The 14,497-nt window shown below is 34.2% G+C and overlaps 1 protein-coding gene across 1 annotated transcript; it reads left to right on the plus strand.

Moving 5' to 3' along the window:
- The first annotated feature begins 1,703 nt into the window (after nucleotides 1-1,703).
- LOC124943286 lies at nucleotides 1,704-2,222 on the plus strand. Its single transcript, XM_047483824.1, has one exon. It carries the CDS (start codon nucleotides 1,704-1,706, stop codon nucleotides 2,220-2,222), a length of 519 nt encoding a protein of 172 aa, XP_047339780.1.
- Nucleotides 2,223-14,497: the final 12,275 nt, after the last annotated feature.

Below are 14,497 nucleotides of genomic sequence, written 5' to 3' on the forward strand. Positions count from 1 at the left end.
CGCTCCCATTCGGTTTCGGGAATTCTCTACGGGGCACCGTTTATAAAATATTTTAAAATAAAATTTATAAAAGTAAAATTATATAAATAGATTTTTAATATAATATATATTAAAATTTTATATTTTTATAAAAAAATAAAATTACAACTCTTATAAAATATTGTGAATAAATAAATATATTAATGATCTTATATATTTAATTGTATTTATAGTGTTGGGAGCATAATCGGGGTGAGGTCGGGTCGGGACGGAGGACATAAATATCATCCCCGACTCATTCCCGTTCAATTTCGGAGAAAAATCGCCCAAGCAAGTTAATTCGGTTCAATTAACACTTGACGGTTTCAAATTGTAATCCTTAACTACAAAGAAGAAAAAGTATGATGTTGGATTGTGTTCACCCTGCAAATTATTTGAAAAAAGAAAAAAAAATAGAACTTAAAAGTGTGGATGATAAAATGAGGAAAGTAAAAATAGAGAAAGAAAAGAAAGAAATTGAATTATTTTTATTGTTTGTTAAGAAAATTATAAAAAAAAATATTGTAATAGATATACAAATTTTATTATTTTTTTAACTAATTAATTTTATTCTATTTTTTAAATTTCTTACTCCAATCATTTCTTATTATAAAAGGATAAAGATATCTTATTAGCTGAAAAATAAAGTAAAAATAAAAGAGAAAGTAGAGAAATAAATTTTATTCATTTTTCAGTTTATCATATTACACGTCTTTTTTCAAATTTACTCACTAATCATCCCTCTAAAATATATTAATATAATAAAAAAATATAAAACAATGTCATTTTATAAAACAAATATATTCTTAATTTTATGAAAGGAGCAAACCGACCAAATTATACAGCTCTGTGTAGTTAAATTAGAATTCTGTATTTGGTTTGAATTTTCTTATAACCTTATTTAAAAAAAAAACTAAAATAAATAAATATAATAAAATTGAGCTCTATTTAAATATTAATTTGATCACATGAGTATTATTATAACAAATTAAGTATTTAGTTTTTGAGTTAAAATATAAAACTATATCATTTTATTTATTTTTATTTATATATATATATTTTAATAGTTAAATATATATGCTTTTAATAGTTCAATCAAAAATCGAATCGTTTAATCGGTAAAAAACTGGTTAACCGGAACCGTTAAGACCGATATCCAATAAACCGGTAAAATTAAAGTGATAAGTATCACCTACTTTGATTAAAAATCTCAAAATTCTTACTTCTATTAATTTTTTTTTTCTACACATTATTTGCTAATATCTTTCCCCCACATATATATATATATATATATATATATATATATATATATATATATATATATATATATAATTCTAAATTGTTACAAAAACCAATAAATTAATAATTAGCTTAATCTATTTGTGAAACTACTATTATTTAGTATATACATTTTGAAATATGAATGTATTAATAATGTTTATCTTACAATTTTTTTGAATTATTTTTTGAGTTTATAATTTTAATAGTTCTCATTTTAGTTGATTTATAAAATAATTAATTTGTATAACAAAATAAATAAATAATTGGCTAAAAGCCTGTTCGCGCCCAAACACCAAAGTATGTAGCGCCATAACTCCCGCCAAAATCCAGAGGCATTAAATCTTCAAAACCTGAAACCCTAATTCTCAATCTCACATTCATCGTCTCTCTCAAGTTATTCGAAAATGGTGGATCCTCTTGGTCCTGGCAAGTTTTACGGCAGCAGCTTACCAAGGCCCAGGTTCTACACCGACGTCAAATTCAACGATGAACGAGTCGATCCACCTCCGCCACTTCTTGATCCGTTCACATCTTGGTCCAATGAGGCTCACTGGTCGATGGGAGGTCGTAGCTTCAATCGTCTCCGTCTTCAAGGCCGAATTGAAGGTAACGTCAAGCGCCTACGCACAGAGCGTGAGGATTTCCAGATGAAGAAATCTCAACTTGCCGATTCATCTTCACCAATCGGCGATTCGTCGCTGCCTTCTGATCCAATTTCCAACAAGCGTCGTCGTCGGCGTTTCATGATTGAGGAAGATGATGATGATGATGAGGAGGAGGAGGATATAGATCAGATTCATGATGAGAAGTTGGATGATAAATTTGATCATTTGGAGAAGAAATCTGTTAGGGTTACAAGAAGTTCATCTTCAAGTCCTGCAACTACAACAAGAAGCTCTTCAAGGTTGGCTAAACGTGGTTAGATTTAAAGGGTTCCACACAAGAACTTGCAGAAAGGTTAATTACAAATCTTTGTAGATTAATTAGTAAAATATATTATTGTTCAACAATGGTGAAACCAATCCTATATCTGGATCTTCTTCTTCTAGCTTGTTATCTTTAAAATGATTATATATATAGAAATTGATTGTTTTCTTTTTATCAATTTCACATCATATGCTGAAAATTGTTATTAATGAAGTATTTTGAATGGTATTTCCAAACTTTATTTGTTGAAATAGTTAAATTTGAATGAAAAAAAAAAAGCTTATTTAGAGTTATTAACTTTGATAATTTATTAAATATTGGTTCAATTACTATTCATCCAAAACCCAATTTCAAGTCTCAAATAATAATTGGGTCTAATAAATATTTGTTATTTATTAATTTATTTTTTGTATAGCTAGTTTATTTCAATCATTAAAATTCATTTTATTAAATAATAAAGTTCTTAATATCAAAATTAGTTCAATTAAAATGGATGGTTAAAATTGACCCCCAAAAAAGAAGTAAACTAGATCTCATCTACATTTTTAAATTTGGTTTAGCTTTTTGATTATAGAGGTAAACTAGTTCGATGATATCTCAACCTTGTTACTTAATGTTTATTATGTGTAATAATGTTTATTTCAAACCTTTAGGAGTAATCATGTTTAGAAAAAATAAGTAAATTTTGAGGCTTGATTGAGTAGGAAGAACAGAAGAACATTACATCCATGATATTTAGGAGGTTTCTCTAGTTACTTCAGGTGGTCGAGCTCCTTAAGAAACTGCGATCTCCCATACTATATGAAAAATGTCAATATTTTATTAGAGGTGACATCATACAAATATATTAATCCGGAAAGAAGATTAAAAATATTATTCTTACAAAAGATATGAGTTTGAATTCTCTAAGATATACAATTGATTCTTAATTATTTTTTAATTAACACAATTTTCTTATGTTAATATAATCACAAATAGAAGTCAAATAGCAAACATCTTCAAATATGCCCAAGAAAAAATGATTGAAAAAACAGAGTTTTTCAAACAAATACATAATTTATATAGAGACAGAGACCCTTATGTGATGTCCTATTTGGTTCTTATTGTGATCGATTTTAAAAAAAAATTGATTGACGAGTTTTGAACAATTCGTGACGCCTTAAAAAGTTAATTTTTGAAAATGTAAGTGAAGAGAATTGATTTTAAGGTTATTGAAAATTTAAAGTTAAAAACTAAGTTTTATAGACGTCTCCATAACTTACATTCCCATAGGCTTTCTTTAGATATTTCAATATTAATTAACCTTACGACTAGAGAGTTGCCATATAATTTTAGGAAATTAAAAAAGTGAGTTCGACGTTTGATTACGTGTGAAAAGAGTTTTTTATACGTTATGTACCACAACACTCAAAGGTCTATATTAGTTAATTTTGACTGTTTTTTAAATTCCTTAGCCTTTACAATTTATTTATTTATTTTTTTCATTTTTAACATCTCAAAAGATTGAATGTAATAAAACAAGAGGGAAAAAATAAATAAAGACGGTTGGGTTGAGATTTTTAATTGATTTAAAATAAATTAACAATTTTAATTTGATGATTGATGAAATAGTTTTTGGATAAAACTAAGTTCAATAATTGTTAGTCATATCAAATATATAAATATAAATTTAAATATTAACATCTTAAGTGGTGTAGTGGTAAGCATGTCCGTCTATCATACATGTGACTTAGGTTCGAATCATCTTAAGTGATGATTGATGAAGGGCATCTGAAGTCAGATGCTCTTCTTGGCAGCTGACAGCAGAGTCTTCCAAGCAGCTGACAACAGAGCTCAACAAATGAATAACCGCCACACATTGTACTACCCACGATCTCAAGAATCTTTTTTTGTTGTACTACCCAATACCTCATGGATAGTACATCCAACGGAAAGATGACATGTGTCCTTGGATTTGACCGTTGATGTTTTTCAAGAATAAATTGCTGCCTAAGACAACAGACAAATTGCTGGCTGAAAAATACAAGAAAGAGAGAGCTGCTTCATTTTTCATTCAAAAAAGTTTTTGAAATCAAACATTTCACTTATCATCTAGCTGTGAATACATTGTATTACATATTGTCTTTTCTGTGAGAAAACTTAAGTGTTGTAAGTTGAACAATGGTTGTTTTGTTCAACAGAGAGTTAGCTAGATTAGTGAACTGTATTTAATTCAAAGAAATATAGTAAATTCTTCCAGTGGTTGGAAGAAGGGATGACATAGGAGAGTTTGCTCCAAACATCCATAAACAACTTCTTGTGTTCTTTACTTTCTTCCATTCATCTTTCATTGGTTCAAAACATCAAATCCGACGAACATTTCCGCACTTGAATCTGTTTCAAGAGTTCGAAGGATTTACGAAGAATAGAAAGAAATATTAATCCCTAAAAGTATTTCTATCAAACCGTTTATCCGAAGTCGTCATCAATAGCCAGACCCCCGTCTCTATTGATAAAGTCGATCATATCAATTGGTATCAGAGCCTCGTTTTCCATTCTTAAGCTTCTAAGGAATTTGAATCATGTCTATGGCTGTCATCAACAATGTTCCCATGTTTTTAGAGAAAAACTATGTCGTGTTGAAGGCGAGATTCCACGCTCATCTAGTTGTCATAGATGATGACAGGTGGTTTGTCATCACCGACGGTCCGATAAAGATTGAGAAGGCTAGATCTGAGTGGACCAGTGAAGATAAAAGAAAGAACAACCTCGACAACATAGCAAAAGACATCCTCTACAAGACATTGGATGACAACATGGTACACAAAATCATCACATCTCCTACTGTCAAAGATATTTGGGAGAAGCTGACTAAACTGTGTGAGGGCAACGAGCAAACAAAACAAAACAGACTCATGGTTGCCACTCAACAGTTCGATAATTTCAAGATGCGTGTTGGAGAGACGATGAATGAGTTTGATGAGAGATTCAGTAAGGTTATCACTTCTCTATCCACTCTGGGCAAGACTTACAACAGTAGAGAGGTTGCGATCAAGGTCATGCGTGCTTTGCCCAAATAGTGAGATATTAAGACGATAACGATGAGGGAGTCTAAAGACCTCAATAAGATGGAGCTCTTTGACTTGCTAGCCGATCTGAAGGCCTATGAGTTCGAGTTGAACTATAGAAATTAAGAATAATACCCTACATCCACCATCATAACAAAGGCATTGGTGACGGCTGAGGAGCCATCTACTGCCACTACTGTGAAGGCTGCTTTAGCAGCGATGCCATGGCTCTTTTCATGAAGAAAATCTACAAATTCATGAAGAAGACACTTCAAGGAAGGAAACAACAAGCCAAAGCGTGATGAGAAAAAGAAAGATGAGAAAAAGAACAAGAAAGAGTTGAAGACTCGCATGGCGGCTGAAAACAAAGCCAAGTGGGCCGACAACGACTCAGATGATTCATCATCCAACGATAGTGATGATGAAGAGGTCACTTGCTTCATGGCAAAAGAAGAAGTTGACTCTGAGGTATTTGATTTCTCCTCTGAAAAATTCTCAAGAGATGAGTTAATTACTGCACTCAATGACATGATCATTGAGTACAAGAAACTGTCAGACTCTTTTGTTGAACTAAATTTGAAAAACAAATCTGACAGCTCTTTTTCATCTCGAAACAATGATTCTGAAGTTTTTAAAAACAAAATGGCTGAGCTCTCATCTGAGAATGAAAAGCTCAAGGAAATTGTTCAAACTCTGATTTCTGAAAACCAACGTTTGACATATGTGGTCGATTCCTGGACGAAGTCTGGAGATGCAGTTAGACAACAGATAAGTATGTTGAGGCCTGCCGGATGCAAATCCAGTTTAGGATATGATGGCAATAACTCAGACAAGTCTTGTGAAAAGTTAAACCCAGAAAATGACAAGTTTAAGTCTATAAACTTTGTCAAAGGCATCTTAACTGAGAATGGAACTTATCCAAGCTATGATGAGTTAACCTTAAAGGATGAGATTACCTATGTTCCGCCAACTGTTAGCTTGCTGAAACTTAAGATGGAAGCAGCCAGTAAGTCTGGCATATTAAAACTTGACAGGAAGTCAAGGAGTTTAAGACAAAAACCATCATCTAAGATTAACAGTTCAACTGCTAGTAAGAAGACGTCTGCTAAGCCTAAATCATATGCACCGATCACAACGCAACATGGGAAATTCATAAAAATAATCAAAGTATGGATTCCCAAGGGACTAATAAGCCATGGACTCAAAGAAAATTAGGAACCAGATTTATTGTCTTTAAATGCAGGTAAAACAGGAAAGCAGCTTGGAAGAGCCAAACAACATCTGGACAGCCGGGTGCTCAGACATAGCATATGACAATCAGCAGCCTGAAGTGGCTGACATCTTCTCAAAGCCACTTCTCGAGTCTAAGTTTTCTTACCTTAGAAATATTTTTAGAATTGTTAGATTATGATAATGTCTAGATTATGTTTACATCATGAACTCAACTAATTTTGATAATTTAGTTTAAATAATCAAAAAGGGAGAAATTGTTTTGTTGAAATTTTTAATGTTTAAACTGGTTTTGATAATTTAGTTGAAATAATCAAAAAAGGAGAAATTGTTGGGTTGAGATTTTTAATTGATTTAAAATAAATTAACAATTTTGATTTGATGATTGATGAAATAGTTTTTGGATAAAACTAAGTTCAATAATTGTTAGCCATATCAAATATATAAATATATATTTAGATATTAACATCTTAAGTGGTGTAGTGGTAAGCATGCCTACTTGTCATACAGGTGACCTGAGTTCGAATCTTAACAGGTGCATAATTAATAATTAGATTTTTGTTAATTTGCAGGCACATCTCAAAGTCAACGTGCGCGAGCAAAGTCAACGCGTAGTTAGACCGATTTTATGAAAAACGTCTAATAGACCGATTATATGGAAAATGTCTAATGTTAGACGCGAGGGTCTAATGTGTGGTTAAATGTGGGTATCTAACGTGTGGTTAGACGTGGGAGTCTAACGTGTGGTTAGACGTGGGCGTCTAACGTGTGGTTAGACGTGGGCGTCTAATGTGTGGTTAGACGTGGGGGTCTAATGCAGAATGCGTCTAAGCAGATGGACAGCCAAGATGATTAGATGGGCATCTGAAGGCAAATGCTCTTCCTGGCAGCTGGCAGTAGAGTCTTCCAGGAAGCTGACAGCAGAGCTCAACAAATTAATAACCGCCACGTATGCCATAATTCAAATTGCCTGTACTGCGTTGTACTACCCACGATCTCAAGAATCCTTTTTTGGTGAACTACCTAGTAACTCATGGATAGTACATCCAACAGAAAGATGACATGTGTCCAAAAGAAGGATTTGACCGTTGAAACTTTTCAAGAATAAATTGCTGCTTAAGACAACAGACAAATTGCTGGCTGAAAAATACAAGAAAGAGAGAGCTGCTTCATTTTTCATTCAAGAAAGTTTCTGAAATCAAACATCTCACTTATCATCTAGCTGTGAATACATTGTATTACATGCTGTCTTTTCTGTGAGAAAACATCAGTGCTGTAAGTTGAACAAAGGTTATTTTGTTCAATAGAGAGTTAGCTAGATTAATGAACTGTATTTGATTCAAAGAAGTATAGTGAATCCTTCTAGTGGTTGGAAAAAGGGGTGACGTAGGATAGTTTGCTCCGAACATCCATAAACAACTTTTTGTGTTCTTTACTTTCTATTATTCATCTTTCATTGGTTCAAAGCTTCAAATCCGACGAACATTTCCGCACTTGAATCTGTTTCAAGAGTTCGGAGGATTTACGAAGAATAAAAAGAGATATTAATCCCTAACAGGATTTTTATCAAACCGTTTATCCGAAGTTGTCATCAATAGCTAGACCCCCGTCTCTATTGATAAAGCCGATCCTATCAAAGACAAATCTTAAAAGCCTAGACAAATAATTATAAATCAAGTTTTCCAAAAGACTCAATACTAAATACTGATCAACATTTAATTGGCTTAAATTTAGATTTATTTTTAAGAATTTTATTAAAGTAATTAGCAAATATTTTAGATTCTATTAAATTTTATTTTATATTTTTAATTTTATAAAAAAATTGGAATTGAAGAGAGCTCATAAAAGAAAATTCTAAGTTTAAGTTAGGCTAGGTTTAATTTTAAAATTTTATTCTAACTTAGGATCGAATAAACCACTAACTTATATGAAAAATAATAAATGGTCAACAAAAATAAACCTAAAGTCTAAAATGCATATATATATATATATATATATATATATATATATATATATATATATATATATATATATATATATATATAAAAGTCCTCGACTAAGCTTCCACGGTAAAAAATCAGCCCTCGTTCAAAAATTGGACCCAACTCGATCGGATGCTGGTTCAAGCTTCTTTTGTCGGTCCTGAAGTGCCTCCCCGGTTGAACAATATGCAGCAGTAGCGACCCTCGGTCGCCAGGTGCAGTCAGCGCCAGTTCTCGGTCAACAACATCAAGCATCAGCGATCCTCGGTCACCAGGTGTAGGTAGAGTCGGTCATCGGTTAACAACAAGAAAAAATGGTCCTCAGTCGTTAGGTGCATCCAATATCGGTCCTCGATCACAAGGTGCAATCATCATCAGTTCTCGGTCGGCAGTGGCAAGCAACATCATTCCTAGGTCAATAACAGGTGTAGTTATGTGCATAATTCAGTATCTCCAGCTCAATGGTCTGGTGTAGTAAAAGACATCTCTCCTCTCAGTCGGGTGCAGCTACCGGGTGTAAGAACAAGCAACAAAGGGGATTCCTAGTGCTAAGTGTCGGAAAGGAGAAGACATGTTTTCTCGGACGGGTGGATATCTACATTAGATTTGGGTTAGTTTTATCGGTTTTAAGCGTAAGAAAACTTAGCTAGAGGATCTTAACTAAATTTCTCGGTCGAATGTGCACTAAAATGTTGGCTAGGTGATGACTTCAGCATGTGCATGGGAGTTCCTCGGTCGGCTGACTTCCGCGCACACTCTAGTTTTGTTTTTTTTGGTCGTAAGCTCCACCAGTGCACGCTATGGCTCACTGTCTCGATCCTAAGCGTCGTTAGTCGGTAGAAACACATTGATTTTTGTTTTTTAGACCTATTCTCAATTCTCTAAAAAATTGGTGATCTAGATGAATATCAAATCACACTAAAATATCTAGAAAAGTTATTAACATATAGATAAACGGAAATTCTTATATCTAATCTGTTAGATAAAAATAGGTAATTAATTATTAGTATTAATTAAATATTAATACAAAACTTAATTAAGTTAATTTTGTGCAGATTAAAGAAAAGCAGAAGGAAAGCTTATCGGTATTTTATCAAGTCGGCTCAGCCTTCTACTTTAGCACTTAAGGAAATCAGTTCGTTTATTTCAATTATCGGTATTCTATATATCGGTTCTCCCGTAAGCGTAATCAGTAGTGCAAATACCGGTTCTCTTAGAAGCGTAATCGGTAGTGCAAATATCGGTTCTCCCAAAAGCGTAACCGGTAGTGCAAATATCGGTTCACCCAGAAGCGTAACCGGTAGTGCAAATATCGGTTCTCCTAGAAGCGTAACCGATAGTGCAAATATCAGTTCTCCCAGAAGCGTAACCGGTAGTACACATCGGTTTCCTAAAGTAAGCGTAACCGGTAGCAAACATCGGTTTCCTTAAGTAAGCGTAACCGGTAGCAAACATCGGTTTCCTGAAGTAAGCGTAATCGATAGTAGACATTGGTTTCCAAGAAGCGCAACCGGTAGCAGATGAAATCGATTTTACTACTTCTCAAAATACAAAAACATTTCTAGTAGCGGCAAAAATCAGCTTTATGCTATTTCATGATTTTATTTCCATTTTAGTGCTAGTCTGAGGAAAACCTTTTGATAGCAGATGTCTGCCATCACAGTTCAGACTGTCAAAAGCACCATAAGACAAATTATCCTTGTTGCATGCTCCAAGGAAATCATAATCTAATTAATGCCATCTTGACTTATTATAATCAAAGTACACACAAGATCAAATGATATCACATCTACTGTACTTTACTGGACTTCAATCAATCAAGATCAAGAAAGATGTTCTATGAAGCAAATATATCCGTTGAAGAAGCAAAATATGTCCATTGACATATGTCTATTTAAGAGAATAAAGTTCAATCGGATCAACCACCATTATAAAGCCTTTTGAACCTCTTCAATCCTTCAAACTTCAACCGGCTGTAATACACATCTACCGAGCGATCTTTTCAAGATTCATTAAGCATTCTAAGTGTGTTAAATCTCCAAGTCTGTATTGCAATTATACCTATTATGTGTGAGTGGTGAGCATTGTAAGTTGACATATTTCATTTCTGTTCAACAAGAGTGTGTGGTAGGAGTTCGAAAGTAGGCAACAACTAGGTCATGGCTATTCGACTAGGTTGTATACGAGTGTTGTATTTAATCAAATCTTCTAGTGTATATCATTCTCAACGTTTGAGAAAAAGGGGTGACGTAGGAGTTTACTCTGAACATCCATAAACATTGTGTTGTGTCTTTTCTTCTTCATTATTCTTTAAACCGACCATCTGTTACTTCAAGTTGAAACAAATATTTCCGCACTTGAACTTGGTTCAAGAGTTTGTGACAACTTGTAAAGAGTAGAAAGTGATAATCAACCTCTAACAGGGTTATTATCAACTGGTGTGTGTGTGTAATCGTTCATTGTTGCGAGACTACAGTCTCCCTCAGCGATCCCGATCCTAACATAATTATTCAAAGAAATAAAAAAAAACTATACAAAATGTTATAGATTGTATATTTTTTATTTTTAGTGTTCTTGGAAAATTTTTCTGTATTTTTGTTCTGTTTTCCATTCTTTATTTATTTGTATGTTACTGTTATTCTACATATAAAAAAGAGAATCATTAAATTGAAAGTGAAGAAAGTTTAATTTTTTTGTAAGGTGTTAAAGGATGGTACTTATAGAAATATCATGGAGAACCCCAAGGCAAATCCCATTTACAACACTCAAGGAATGGCTCCACTCATGGTAACTTCCCCTATTTCATTGCTCATTCACAGTTTGGAGGAACTTTCGAGATCCTTCCATAGTCTTCTTGGATTCACCGTTTCCCCTTTAGCCTACAAAACAAGGTTGGTTAAAAAATAAAATTAAAATTAAAACAAACCACTAATTAAAATAAAATAATTTTATATATTTTTAATTAATCAAAATAAATCATGTAATCTAATTAAATAAAAATACAAACAACTAAACTAATTATTTAAAATAACTAATCCAAACTAATTAAAAAAATAATCATGATTAACGAATTAAAAAAACTTTATAAAAGCATTAATATTTATATTTTGTATATTTTTTATTTTTAAAATATCCAAGGTAATTATTTAAATAAAACCTTAAATATTCAAAGCATAATAACTTTCTTAAGTGTTATAACTTAGTCAAATTACTGCCTTAACTTATTATGAATCCAAAATCAATTATTTTCAGAAACTTAATTGTTCTAAAAATATCTGTCTTTAAAATAAAATGTACAATAAGTCTGTGAATGAATTTGAGAAATTTGTATAGGTTCGGATTTATTAAATATTAACTATAAAATCCGGGAGTAAAAATGAGTGTCTACAGAATTTTTTTTCTTGGACAAAATTTATAGAAAATTCTCGGTTTCAAAAAATGCATGTCCAAGCTTGAACTCTGCATTTTTTAAAATACTCAATTTATAGTTTATTTTGAATTCCTTAAATGAAAAGAAAAAATATGATGAGCCTCTCGGGAGAATTGAACTCTTTATTCTTCAAAGTCGGTTTATCATTCACTTGTTGACACTTCGCCTTTATTTAGAATATACATCGCTCATGGTTTATCGATCGAGTAGATCGAACCTAGTTTTTTCGACTATATTTCTAAGCACCTCGTACAGTGTTTGGATTATACGTGAGTACACATCTTGACTTAGTTTGTTGATTTTATTACTTAGAATTGATACATCATTCCTGATCTTAGTGTGCTGACTATATATATCACTCCATAATCTCAGAGTGGTGATTTATCGCTCTTTATCTTAGTGTGCTGACTGTATACGTCGCTCTGTAATCTCAGTATGCTGATTGTATGTATTTAGAATATACATTGTTCATGGTTTATCAATCGCGTGGATCGACACTTGGTTATTCAACTATATTACTACACACCTCGCCTAACTTTTGGATTTTACGTGAGTACACATCTTGACTTAGTTTGCTGTTTGTGTTCATTTTAGTTTAGAATGTACATCGCTATGGTCTATTAATCGCATGGATCGACACCTAGTTAGTTCGGTTATATTGCTACACACCTAGTTAGTTAGGGTCTAAAATCAAGGCCTCGGTCCTAGAATAAATTCCAGCAACCTTTCTCGGCACCCGGTCTCGGTTCTATAGTGCACATGGGCCAGATTTCTGTTTTGTTGTTTTATTATTTTGTTTTGCTTTCCTTTTCTACTTTACAAAACCGAATTCTGTTATTTTCTAGTTATTGTTGTAACCGAATATTTTGGGGCAAGACATCACCTATATAAGGCTGATCTTTCTTCCCCAAGGACCCATGAATAGAATGATGAAGACGTGACTTCGCCCCTATTCGTCTATTATTATTATTATTATGGACTGTTTGGTATAGACCAATAGTAATTCTCTTCGCACCCTTGATTCTTCTATCTCTTTCCCCCCAAATTCTCTATCGAAAACCTTCCGCTGCCATTTGATTGTAGAATTTCCACCGGTCTTATAGATCAAGAACGTGATTCTTGAACCCAAAACTCATCTTACGAAATAAGTCGTAACATTCTTGGTATCAGAGCAAGACGATTCTCAAATGAAAGAAACCAGATAGCAGCAAAGATGGATGATCTTAAGACCTTACTCGAAGGGCTGACCCAACAATATGCCTCCATGAATGCTGCCCTACAACAACATATGACCGAACAGGCTGCCTTGCACAATGCTTTTCTGCCAAATATGAACAGAAGGTATGCTGCTGGAAAAAGCTTGACAGCCATTGAAAAAGGTGCGTTTAATAATGGCCAAGATCCCGGCACCCGACCCTATAATATTGCTTCTTGCTACCTTTCTCCAACCCGGCTCACAAATATTGATATTCCTGAATTTGATGGGACTGATTTGGAGGGCTGGCTCTTATTTCCCGAGCAAGTATTTAGGGAGAGCAAGACAAATGATGCCACAAAGCTGGACATTGTCCGCACTCACTTCTCAAAAGAGGCAAGAACGTGGCATGAATCATATTTACGGAATCGCAACCATATGGAAGCATTGACGTGGCATAAATTCAAGAAAGATCTCTTGCTGCGATTCGGTCGCAGGCCCTTGTACAATGCCAAATCGCCGCTGCTGCCCAAACCATGCATTGATAACACGGTCTGGCCGAGGACAAAATGGGAGCTCAATCATAGGTGCAAATCCAGATTGTTCATGGCCCCGTTTAATCATCAAGAAGTCCAAGAACGCGTTCAAGAACCCGTCCAAGAATCAGATTTTTATGACCCACCTTTGGTGTTTGAGAAAAGGGACGAACGTGTCATTATCTTGCACACTTTCTCGGTCCAGCAAGGTGCCCCTCGGTCGCGGGTCAACATAATACAAGGCAGCCAACTAGAAAAGGCCTTGGAAAATCATAATGTTGCTGCCACGGTACAAATAAAGAGCAAAAACGAATGCCAAACTGTTTCACTTGTTTTGGAAGACGCTTCTGAAAATTTCCAAAAAATAATCAAAGGGCTCACCCAGCAACCCAACAACCGAACACCAGCCAGGAAGGTAGTCGGAAGACATGGCTATGTTGTTGCGCATGTGTTGCTGGTCTGGATAAAGGACTGGGCTTGGTTGTTTGAAGACATTCTAGAGTATGCCCGGAAGAAAGATGGCCCTTTTGCTGCACTTGGCGTGCTGGGCCGAAGGAAGGACTGGTTGTGGAGCATGAAGACCGAAGGCTTCTAAGAAATGCGGTCCTAAAACTCTGACACTTGCTGGACTTGTTGAAGTCCGACCGAATTCTTTGAAATATTCAGCATGCGCATTAGAGGCTCGGTAGACTCGGCAGACCACGGTCTTTTTCGTCGAGGGCGACGAATTTCGAAGGGGGAGATAATGTTAGGGTCTAAAATCAAGGCCTCGGTCCTAGAATAAATTCCAGCAACCTTTCTCGGCACCCGGTCTCGGTCCTATAGTGCACATGGGCCAGATTTCTGTTTTG

This window comes from Impatiens glandulifera, chromosome 6 (assembly GCF_907164915.1).
Source record: "Impatiens glandulifera chromosome 6, dImpGla2.1, whole genome shotgun sequence".
Classification (NCBI taxonomy): Eukaryota; Viridiplantae; Streptophyta; class Magnoliopsida; order Ericales; family Balsaminaceae; genus Impatiens; species Impatiens glandulifera.

Coding starts and splice junctions, on each gene's coding strand:
- LOC124943286 (XM_047483824.1), top strand. CDS start 1,704: ATGGTGGATCCTCTTGGTCCTGGCAAGTTTTACGGCAGCAGCTTACCA.